Below are 12,715 nucleotides of genomic sequence, written 5' to 3'. Positions count from 1 at the left end.
TATACCGGTGTTCTATATACACCCCCTGTATACCGGTGTTATATATACGCCCCCTGTATACCGGTGTTATATATACACCCCCTGTATACCGGTGTTATATATACGCCCCCTGTATACCGGTGTTCTATATACACCCCCTGTATACCGGTGTTCTATATACGCCCCCTGTATACCGGTGTTTTATATACACCCCCTGTATACCGGTGTTCTATATACACCCCCTGTATACCGGTGTTCTATATACACCCCCTGTATACCGGTGTTATATATACGCCCCCTGTATACCGGTGTTATATATACGCCCCCTGTATACCGGTGTTATATATACGCCCCCTGTATATCGGTGTTATATATACGCCCCCTGTATACCGGTGTTCTATATACACCCCCTGTATACCGGTGTTCTATATACACCCCCTGTATACCGGTGTTCTATATACACCCCCTGTATACCGGTGTTATATATACACACCCCCCGTATACCGGTGTTATATATATATACACCCCCCATATACCAGTGTTCTATATACACCCCCTGTATACCGGTGTTCTATATACACCCCCCGTATACCGGTGTTATATATATATACACCCCCCATATACCAGTGTTCTATATACACCCCCTGTATACCGGTGTTATATATACGCCCCCTGTATACCGGTGTTATATATACACCCCCTGTATACCGGTGTTATATATACGCCCCCTGTATACCGGTGTTCTATATACACCCCCTGTATACCGGTGTTCTATATACGCCCCCTGTATACCGGTGTTATATATACACACCCCCCGTATACCGGTGTTATATATATATACACCCCCCATATACCAGTGTTCTATATACACCCCCTGTATACCGGTGTTCTATATACACCCCCTGTATACCGGTGTTCTATATACACCCCCTGTATACCGGTGTTATATATACACACCCCCCGTATACCGGTGTTATATATATATACACCCCCCATATACCAGTGTTCTATATACACCCCCTGTATACCGGTGTTCTATATACACCCCCTGTATACCGGTGTTATATATACGCCCCCTGTATACCGGTGTTATATATACACCCCCTGTATACCGGTGTTATATATACGCCCCCTGTATACCGGTGTTCTATATACACCCCCTGTATACCGGTGTTATATATACGCCCCCTGTATACCGGTGTTCTATATACACCCCCTGTATACTGGTGTTCTATATACGCCCCCTGTATACCGGTGTTCTATATACACCCCCTGTATACCGGTGTTCTATATACACCCCCCGTATACCAGTGTTCTATATACACCCCCCGTATACCGGTGTTATATATACACCCCCCGTATACCGGTGTTCTATATACACCCCCTGTATACCGGTGTTATATATACACCCCCTGTATACCGGTGTTCTATATACACCCCCTGTATACCGGTGTTCTATATACGCCCCCTGTATACCGGTGTTTTATATACACCCCCTGTATACCGGTGTTCTATATACGCCCCCTGTATATCAGTATTACAGTTGTGGCCAAAAGTATTGACACCCCTGCAATTCTGTCAGATAATACTCCTTTTCTTCCTGAAAATGATTGCAATCACAAATTCTTTGTTATTATTATCTTCATTTAATTTGTCTTAAATTAAAAAACACAAAAGAGAATGAAGCAAAAAGCAAAACATTGATCATTTCACACAAAACTCCAAAAATGGGCCAGATAAAAGTATTGGCACCCTCAGCCTAATACTTGGTTGCACAACCTTTAGGCTATGTGCACACGTTCAGGATTTCTCGCAGAAAATTCCTGAGAAAAAACGGACATTTTATGCAAGAAATCCACAACTCTGCATGCGGTTTTGCCGCGTTTTTTTCCGGACACTTACCAAAGCATTTTGTAGTGGGAAATCCGCAAAAAAAAAACCCACAAAGTTAATGAACATGCGGCGGTTTTTACCGCGATTCGTTTTTTTCGCGGAAAAAAAACGCATCATGTGCACAAAACATGCGGAATTCATTCTAAATGATGGGATGCTTATTGTATGCGGGGTTTTTTTGCGGTTTTATAGCGTTTTTATCGGGAAAAACCGCGAAAAAACTGCAACGTGTGCACACAGCCTTAGCCAAAATAACTGCGACCAACCGCTTCCGGTGACCATCAATGAGTTTCTTACAATGCTCTGCTGGAATTTTAGACCATTCTTCTTTGGCAAACTGCTCCAGGTCCCTGATATTTGAAGGCGCCTTCTCCAAACTGCCATTTTTAGATCTCTCCACAGTTGTTCTATGGTATTCAGGTCTGGACTCATTGCTGGCCACCTTAGAAGTCTCCAGTGCTTTCTCTCAAACCATTTTCTAGTGCTTTTTGAAGTGTGTTTTGGGTCATTGACCTGCTGGAAGACCCATGACCTCTGAGGGAGACCCGGCTTTCTCACACTGGGCCCTACATTATGCTGCAAAATTTGTTGGTAGTCTTCAGACTTCATAATGCCATGCACACGGTCAAGCAGTCCAGTGCCAGAGGCAGCAAAGCAACCCCAAAACATCAGGGAACCTCCGCCATGTTTGACTGTAGGGACTGTGTTCTTTTCTTTGAATGCCTCTTTTTTTTCTCCTGTAAACTCTATGTTGATGCCTTTGCCCAAAAAGCTCTACTTTTGTCTCATCTGACCAGAGAACATTCTTCCAAAACGTTTAAGGCTTTTTCAGGTAAGTTTTGGCAAACTCCAGCCTGGCTTTTTTATGTCTCGGGGTAAGAAGTGGGGTCTTCCTGGGTCTCCTACCATACAGTCCCTTTTCATTCAGATGCTGACGGATAATACGGGTTGACACTGTTGTACCCTCGGACTGCAGGGCAGCTTGAACTTGTTTGGATGTTAGTCGAGGTTCTGTATCCAACATCCGAACAATCTTGCGTTGAAATCTCTTGTCAATTTTTCTTTTCCGTCCACATCTAGGGAGGTTAGCCACAGTGCCATGGGCTTTACACTTCTTGATGACACTGCGCACGGTAGACACAGGAACATTCAGGTCTTTGGAGATGGACTTGTAGCCTTGAGATTGCTCATGCTTCCTCACAATTTGGTTTCTCAAGTCCTCAGACAGTTCTCTGGTCTTCTTTCTTTTCTCCATGCTCAATGTGGTCACACAAGGACACAGGAAAGAGGTTGAGTCAACTTTAATCCATGTCAGCTGGCTGCAAGTGTGAATTAGTTATTGCCAACACCTGTTAGGTGCCACAGGTAAGTTCTTTTTGTGTTTTTTCATTTAAGACAAATTAAATGAAGATAATACCAAAGAATTTGTGTTTGCAATCATTTTCAGGAAGAAACTGAGTATTATCTGACAGAATTGCAGGGGTGTCAATACTTTTGGCCACAACTGTATATACACCCCCTCTGTATACCGGTGTTATATACACCCCCTCTGTATACCGGTGTTATATACACCCCCTCTGTATACCGGTGTTATATACACCCCCTCTGTATACCGGTGTTATATACACCCCCTCTGTATACCGGTGTTATATACACCCCCTCTGTATACCGGTGTTATATACACCCCCTCTGTATACCGGTGTTATATACACCCCCTCTGTATACTGGTGTTATATACACCCCCTGTGTATACTGGTGTTATATATACACCCACTGTGTATACTGGTGTTATATATACACCCACTGTGTATACTGGTGTTATATATACACCCCCTCTGTATACCGGTGTTATATACACCCCCTCTGTATACCGGTGTTATATACACCCCCTCTGTATACCGGTGTTATATACACCCCCTCTGTATACTGGTGTTATACATACACCCACTGTATACTGGTGTTATATATACACCCACTGTGTATACTGGTGTTATATATACACCCACTGTGTATAGTGGTGTTATATATACACCCACTGTGTATAGTGGTGTTATATATACACCCACTGTGTATACTGGTGTTATATACACCCCCTGTATACCGGTATTATATACACCCCCTCTGTATACCAGTGCTATGTGCAGATCTGAAGCCAAGGACTACACCCTCCGCCGGGGCAGTGAACGGTCCCAGGGTCGGAGTCTGCACCTGCCGGGGCTCACAGGACGCCACCTCCACCATGTAATAATGTAATATGTGCCAGAACCGCAGCATCAGCCGAGCACAGATCCAGAACCGGCGGTCGGACCGCCGCTGTGTGTCCAGTAGTCAGAACCTGTAAGAAGGAACACCCCGGGAATGCTATGAGCCTGCTGATCTATGGTTGACACCGCTGCAGGCCATCGCCCTCCTGGCCGCACTTGCTGCAACCACCTGACACCGTCATCTCTGAGGAACAAGTTCTGCTGCATTGCTGTGTCGGGTTCACGTTGCCATCAAAGCAACTATGTTTGGGGTAAAAGCACAAAGAAAAAGAACAACTGCAGTGTCAGACATGATGGCTCCATCCATTCCCTTTAACTCTTAACGTGGAGCAATGGATGGACTATAATGACCAGCAAGCCTTACCGGTTCCGTGGATATCACATGGTTTGGGATCATAGTTCTACTAACATGGAGAGAAGTGATGACCGTCAGCCGCCATCCCCCCACATGCTATAGACCCCTCACTGAGCCCCTTCATATCGAGCGAGGACGGACACAAGCCTATGCTCTGCCGCACAACGAGCGGATCAGTAAGTGCAGCGCCAAATATCCGACAAAAAATCCAGTATCAGAAGAAAACCGCTGCATCGAGACATCAAGTAAAGATGAAATTAGACGCTCGGACCGCGCATCGGGCCCCGCACGGCTGTGCTCTGTAGGACCGCGCATCGGGCACCGCACGGCTGTGCTCTGCAGGACCGCGCATCGGGCCCCGCACGGCTGTGCTCTGCAGGACCGCGCATCGGGCCCCGCACGGCTGTGCTCTGCAGGACCGCGCATCGGGCACCGCACGGACGGCTGTGCTCCACAGGACCGCGCATCGGGCCCCGCACGGCTGTGCTCTGCAGGACCACACATTGAGCACCGCACGGACGGCTGTGCTCCGCAGGACCGCGCATCGGGCACCGCACGGCTGTGCTCTGCAGGACCACACATTGAGCACCGCACGGACAGCTGTGCTCCGCAGGACCGCGAAGCGGGCACCGCACGGCTGTGCTCTACAGGACCGCACATCGGACATCTCACGGCTGTGCTCTGCAGGACCGCGCATCGGGCCCCGCACGGCTGTGCTCTGCAGGACCACACATTGAGCACCGCACGGACAGCTGTGCTCCGCAGGACCGCGAAGCGGGCACCGCACGGCTGTGCTCTGCAGGACCGCACATCGGACATCTCACGGCTGTGCTCTGCAGGACCGCACATCGAGCCCCGCACGGCTGTGCTCTGCAGGACCGCGCATCGGGCCCCGCACGGCTGTGCTCTGCAGGACCGCGCATCGGGCACCGCACGGACGGCTGTGCTCCGTAGGACCGCGCATCAGGCCCCGCACGGCTGTGCTCTGCAGGACCACACATTGAGCACCGCACGGACAGCTGTGCTCCGCAGGACCGCGAAGCGGGCACCGCACGGCTGTGCTCTACAGGACCGCACATCGGACATCTCACGGCTGTGCTCTGCAGGACCACGCATCGGGCACCGCACGGCTGTGCTCTGCAGGACCGCGCATCGGGCACCGCACGGACGGCTGTGCTCTGCAGGACCGCGCATCGGGCCCCACACGGCTGTGCTCTGCAGGACCACACATTGAGCACTGCACGAACGGCTGTGCTCCGCAGGACCGCGCATTGAGCACCGCACGGACAGCTGTGCTCCGCAGGACCGCGAAGCGGGCACCGCACGGCTGTGCTCTACAGGACCGCACATCGGACATCTCACGGCTGTGCTCTGCAGGACCGCGCATCGGGCACCGCATGGCTGTGCTCTGCAGGACCGTGCATCGGGCACCGCACGGCTGTGCTCTGCAGGACCGCGCATCGGACACCGCACGGCTGTGCTCTGCAGGACCGCGCATCGGGCCCCGCACGGCTGTGCTCTGCAGGACCGCGCATCGGGCCCCGCACGGCTGTGCTCTGCAGGACCGCGCATCGGGCGCCGCACGGCTGTGCTCTGCAGGACCGCGCATCGGGCACCGCACGGACGGCTGTGCTCCGCAGGACCGCGCATCGGGCACCGCATGGCTGTGCTCTGCAGGACCACACATTGAGCACCGCACGGACAGCTGTGCTCCGCAGGACCGCGAAGCGGGCACCGCACGGCTGTGCTCTACAGGACCGCACATCGGACATCTCACGGCTGTGCTCTGCAGGACCGCGCATCGGGCCCCGCACGGCTGTGCTCTGCAGGACCACACATTGAGCACCGCACGGACAGCTGTGCTCCGCAGGACCGCGAAGCGGGCACCGCACGGCTGTGCTCTGCAGGACCGCACATCGGACATCTCACGGCTGTGCTCTGCAGGACCGCGCATCGGGCACCGCACGGACGGCTGTGCTCCGCAGGACCGCGCATCAGGCCCCGCACGGCTGTGCTCTGCAGGACCACACATTGAGCACCGCACGGACAGCTGTGCTCCGCAGGACCGCGAAGCGGGCACCGCACGGCTGTGCTCTACAGGACCGGACATCGGACATCTCACGGCTGTGCTCTGCAGGACCACGCATCGGGCACCGCACGGCTGTGCTCTGCAGGACCGCGCATCGGGCACCGCACGGACGGCTGTGCTCCGCAGGACCGCGCATCGGGCCCCACACGGCTGTGCTCTGCAGGACCACACATTGAGCACTGCACGAACGGCTGTGCTCCACAGGACCGCGCATTGAGCACCGCACGGACAGCTGTGCTCCGCAGGACCGCGAAGCGGGCACCGCACGGCTGTGCTCTACAGGACCGCACATCGGACATCTCACGGCTGTGCTCTGCAGGACCGCGCATCGGGCACCGCACGGCTGTGCTCTGCAGGACCGTGCATCGGGCACCGCACGGCTGTACTCTGCAGGACCGCGCATCGGACACCGCACGGCTGTGCTCTGCAGGACCGCGCATCGGGCACCGCACGGCTGTGCTCTGCAGGACCGCGCATCGGGCACCGCACGGCTGTGCTCTGCAGGACCGCGCATCGGGCACCGCACGGCTGTGCTCTGCAGGACCACGCATCGGGCACCGCACGGCTATGCTCTGCAGGACCGCGCATCGGGCACCGCACGGCTGTGCTCTGCAGGACCGCGCATCGGGCACCGCACGGCTGTGCTCTGCAGGACCGCGCATCGGGCACCGCACGGCTGTGCTCTGCAGAGGGTAAGATGTGTCCGCCGTCAGTGCCGGGGGTGCAGGGACATCACACATCTGGAGTCACCATGTTACGGGATGTAGTGATGGTGTATCTGTGTGCCAGGAATGGTCGGGCAAATCTCAGCTCTGCAGCTCAGGTCCCCGCTCAGCTGTGAGTGCAGCAGTCACTGCAGGTAAAGTGCTCAGCACAAATCATCTCACACAGCGAGGACGCTACAAAGCAAGAAACACGACACAAGAACCCCAGAGTCACGTGTCCGGCCCGTCCCTCGCCACCTGAACCCGCAGAGAGGACAACGGCACAAAAATCTGCACTCAGAACAGCAGCTCCGGTGATAAATGCTCCAGCATCTCAGGTGTACGGGAGACTAACTGCCCCAATACAGGAGCCGAGCTACGCTGCTAGGAAAGTGTCTGACTGGTAATAACCAGCAGAATAGTGAGCGCAGCTCTGGAGTATAATACAGGATGTAACTCGGGATCAGTAATGTAATGTATGTACACAGTGACAGAACCAGCAGAATAGTGAGCGCAGCTCTGGAGCATAATACAGGATGTACCTCAGGATCAGTAATGTAATGTATGTACACAGTGACTGCACCAGCAGAATAGTGAGTGCAGCTCTGGAGTATAATACAGGCTGTAACTCAGGATCAGTAATGTAATGTATGTACACAGTGACTGCACCAGCAGAATAGTGAGCGCAGCTCTGGGGTATAATACAGGATGTAACTCAGGATCAGTAATGTAATGTATGTACACAGTGACTGCACCAGCAGAATAGTGAGTGCAGCTCTGGAGTATAATACAGGATGTAACTCAGGATCAGTAATGTAATGTATGTACACAGTGACTGCACCAGCAGAATAGTGAGTGCAGCTCTGGGGTATAATACAGGATGTAACTCAGTATCAGTAATGTAATGTATGTACACGGTGACTGCACCAGCAGAATAGTGAGCGCAGCTCTGGGGTATAATACAGGATGTAACTCAGGATCAGTAATGTAATGTATGTACACAGTGACTGCACCAGCAGAATAGTGAGTGCAGCTCTGGAGTATAATACAGGATGTAACTCAGGATCAGTAATGTAATGTATGTACACAGTGACTGCACCAGCAGAATAGTGAGTGCAGCTCTGGGGTATAATACAGGATGTAACTCAGTATCAGTAATGTAATGTATGTACACGGTGACTGCACCAGCAGAATAGTGAGCGCAGCTCTGGGGTATAATACAGGAGGTAACTCAGGATCAGTAATGTAATGTATGTACACAGTGACTGCACCAGCAGAATAGTGAGCGCAGCTCTGGAGTATAATACAGGATGTAACTCAGTATCAGTAATGTAATGTATGTACACAGTGACTGCACCAGCAGAATAGTGAGTGCAGCTCTGGAGTATAATACAGGATGTAACTCAGGATCAGTAATGTAATGTATGGACACAGTGACTGCACCAGCAGAATAGTGAGTGCAGCTCTGGAGTATAATACAGGATGTAACTCAGGATCAGTAATGTAATGTATGTACACAGTGACTGCACCAGCAGAATAGTGAGTGCAGCTCTGGAGTATAATACAGGATGTAACTCAGGATCAGTAATGTAATGTATGGACACAGTGACTGCACCAGCAGAATAGTGAGTGCAGCTCTGGAGTATAATACAGGTTAATTAATATCTGTACAGTGGCTGCTGGTGAAGTCCTGGAGATGCTGCTTATTGGCTTTCTACTTTGACTATAAAGCCTTTCATGTTTTGCACTTATAAAGGGAACACTAAAAAAAAAACAAAAAAGTTTCTTCAAATGAAAGTCAATGACAAACATATGCAGCAGTGTTCGATCACCATCAAAGGGATTTTCCGGTCTTAAAAGAATTGTCTGCAGTCACTCTGGACACCAGAATTGTGTGAGGAGTCTCGATCCTCCCGTCTTGCCCGGTCGCATCTCTCAGTTCTCTTCTATTGAGCGACTCCAGGTAATAACTTTTGTGACTGCAGGCAGAGATCTCACAGACACGAGGTCACATGGCCACGATCTCGATCACAGACAGTGACTGCACAACCAGCGCTATAGACCCTGCGCTGCAGGTAACAAGTACGATAGAATCAGACAATCGTAGCAGAACACGTCCCACTGACACAAGTTTCCCTGAAAGGGACACAATTAGGACTTCAGTATCATTTCAACAATAAGAAGTCAGTAAGGGGAAGCACCGCTCCCAGTCACCTACAGCCCCCGCCGCCGGCCTCCCAGTCACCTACAGCCCCCTCCGCTGCCGGCCTCCCAGCCACCTACAGTCTCCTACGCTGCCGGCCTCCCAGTCACCTACAGCCCCCTCCGCTGCCGGCCTCCCAGCCACCTACAGCCCCCTCCGCTGCCGGCCTCCCAGCCACCTACAGTCTCCTACGCTGCCGGCCTCCCAGTCACCTACAGCCCCCTCCGCTGCCGGCCTCCCAGCCACCTACAGTCCCTTCCGCTGCCGGCCTCCCAGCCACCTACAGTCCCCTCCGCTGCCGGCCTCCCAGCCACCTACAGTCCCCTCCGCTGCCGGCCTCCCAGCCACCTACAGCCCCCTCCGCTGCCGGCCTCCCAGCCACCTACAGTCCCCTCCGCTGCCGGCCTCCCAGTCACCTACAGCCCCCTCCGCTGCCGGCCTCCCAGCCACCTACAGTCCCCGCCGCCGCCCTCCCAGTCACCTACAGTCCCCGCTGGCCTACCAGTCACCTACAGTCGTCACCACCGCACTCCCGGTTACCTACAGTCGCCGCCGCCGCCCTCTCAGTCACCTACAGTCTTCACCGCTGGCCTCCCAGTCACCTACAGTCCCTGCAGTCATTACTGCCGCCCTCCCAGTCACCTTCAGTCTTCACCGCTGGCCTCCCAGTCACCTACAGTCACCTGCAGTCACCACCACCGCCCTCCCAGTCACCTACAGTTTTCTCCACCGGCTTCCCAATCACCTACAGTCCCTGACACCCATTTGGGAATGGTAGTAAGGCAAGATGGGGGTGGGTTAGGAGAGACCCAGACCAGGTAGAAATTGTCCTGGCCGTGACTACAACCCTTAATCACTAGTGCACATCCCTTTCCCACAGATCATTCACAAGCAGACTGACAAAGGGGTCAGTCCCAGGGGGCAACATCAGCAGGCTTATCCAGTGCCCACTGCCATACTTAGCAGGGATTTCAGCCCACCCTCAACCTCTAATGACAGAAGTTGTTCGCTCCTTACAGAGGAGAACTTAGATCACATGCGGCAGCTCGGAGAGAAGTCCCATCATCAGCCAGAGGACTCGGACGATTGGGTTATACCCCGGACGAGGCGTTACACTCACCTTCCTCACATCCGAGCTCTTTGGTTCTGTCGTCCATGTGATAATTCTGGAAACAGCGAGTCGCGTCTCACTGGAGTTTACAAAGTCTGTGGGGTCCATCTGCCGAGCGAGCGACTCTGTGTACTTCAGAATGGCAACTTTCACCTACGGGAAAAGGTCACTCAGAGGAGGAAGAATCCGGGGGACCCAGAACAGGATGAGGCGAGAGGACGGCACCAACCTTTAAATTTGGAGTCTGCGTCTGATCCACTATGAATCTCATTAGAATATTGAACTGTTGATCGAACGGGAAGGAATCCCTGCAAAGAGCAAAATAACTAGTGTTAAACTGTCCTAGATGGCAAGTTGTGCTCAGAAGCCACAAGCCAGGAGCATGGCGGCGGCTCCCCGAGACAGACCATTACCGACACTAGATCCTAGCCGCTGCACTCACATCACGAGGACACAATGGAGGACGAGCGCTGGTCATCTGTGCCCGTCGCTACAATGTGAACTATCAGCCAGTGTTAATGGTTCACGCGTCCTGTATGGTGATAGGATGTGCACCGTGCAGCACACAGCCGGCACCAGGGGCGCAGCGCAGGAGAAGATCTGCACAGCGAGTGCTAGGCCTGTCTATAGCCGGAACCTCGCACGGCTGCCATGTCTGCATGAAATTAACGACACATTATTCCTGCCGGGTATTTCAGCGACTGGACCCCGACTTCTGCTGGTCACCGCGCGTCGGGGTCATGACAGTGGAGATGTGGATACACACAGTGTGGCGGATGGCAGAGCCGCGCACAGGGCGAAATTCTGCCAGACGGCGCCGCGCCTCATCTACTTTATGGCACCAGAACGGCACCCGTGTTCTTGTGGTGAGGACGATCATTAGTGATCCGGTCAGGACAAGACGTCCTCAATACAAGGCAGGGACGGGCCTGAGCCCAGATCCTCCTCCTCACCTGGTCACATCCAAGGCCTTCTGCACCTTGGCCTGCACAGAGCCCAGCAGGTCAGCGCCCATTTTCTTCAGGAGCTGTGTGAGCAATATGAAGAGCCAGTCCTGGAGATCGTCCTTGTGGATGATGACGAAATCCACCAACGTTTCCAGGAACATGCTGAACACCTGACACGATAAAATAGCGGGTGTTACACAGGAGAAGAGAGAAATTGGCGAGAAGTGAGACTAAGCAGGGGGCTTAGTAGAGTCAGACACTGGGATCAGGAGTTCAGGTGATTACGGCCGACTTCACGTGATCCACAGATCTTCAGGGAGGTGAGAACGGCCCGATACGGAGAACGAGGGAAGATCACGTCACTGAGTAAGGGGCCAGGAAGATCTGAGGATCAGCCTCACAATCCGCCGACGTCACCTGAAGTCTGAATGCGCGACAGAGCCCACCGACCCCGACAGAGCCCGCCGACCCCGACAGAGCCCGCCACGACCCAGACAGAGCCCGCCGGCCCCGACAGAGCCCGCCACGACCCCGACAGAGCCCGCCACGACCCCGACAGAGCCCACCACGACCCCGACAGAGCCCACCACGACCCCGACAGAGCCCACCACGACCCCGACAGAGCCCGCCACGACCCCGACAGAGCCTGCCACGACCCCGACACAGAGCCCGCCACGACCCCGACAGAGCCCTCCACGACCCCGACAGAGCCCACCACGACCCCGACAGAGCCCGCCGGCCCCGATAGAGACCACCGCGACCCCGACAGAGCCCGCCGACCCGACTGTCCGCTCTTGGAGCCACTTTTACTGTAAATATAATGCATCATAGGAGAATTTCTGCAGATGTCAATTTACTGTAAACCAGAGCATGGACTATAATAAATATGTCTGGTGATTGCAGCAGACACACTATAGAGCCATCTATATGTACAGTGCCTACAAGTAGTATTCAACCCCCTGCAGATTTAGCAGGTTTAATAAGATGCAAATAAGTTAGAGCCTTCAAACTTCAAACAAGAGCAGGATTTATTAACAGATGCATAAATCTTACAAACCAAAAAGTTTTGTTGCTCAGTTAAATTTTTATAAATTTTAAACATAAAAGTGTGGGTCAATTATTATTCAACCCCTAGGTTTAATATTTTGTGGAATAACCTTTGTTTGCAAT

The 12,715-nt window shown here is 53.1% G+C and overlaps 1 protein-coding gene across 5 annotated transcripts in view; it reads right to left on the bottom strand.

Moving 5' to 3' along the window:
- CLASP1 (cytoplasmic linker associated protein 1) overlaps positions 1-12,715 on the bottom strand; it is a 197,302-nt gene that overhangs the window by 38,221 nt on the left and 146,366 nt on the right. For all 5 annotated transcript variants that reach the window (XM_069732633.1, XM_069732634.1, XM_069732635.1 and 2 more), the window contains 3 exons: positions 11,552-11,715; positions 10,828-10,906; positions 10,608-10,751 (listed from right to left, as the gene is read on the bottom strand). In XM_069732633.1, the coding sequence (XP_069588734.1) occupies positions 10,608-10,751; positions 10,828-10,906; positions 11,552-11,715 (387 nt within the window). The remainder of the gene's footprint in view (positions 1-10,607; positions 10,752-10,827; positions 10,907-11,551; positions 11,716-12,715) is intronic.

The sequence above is a fragment of the Ranitomeya imitator genome, chromosome 7 (assembly GCF_032444005.1).
Source record: "Ranitomeya imitator isolate aRanImi1 chromosome 7, aRanImi1.pri, whole genome shotgun sequence".
NCBI lineage: Eukaryota > Metazoa > Chordata > Amphibia > Anura > Dendrobatidae > Ranitomeya > Ranitomeya imitator.
Note: the sequence above shows the minus strand (reverse complement) of the source record. Positions and strands in the feature narration are given on the sequence as shown.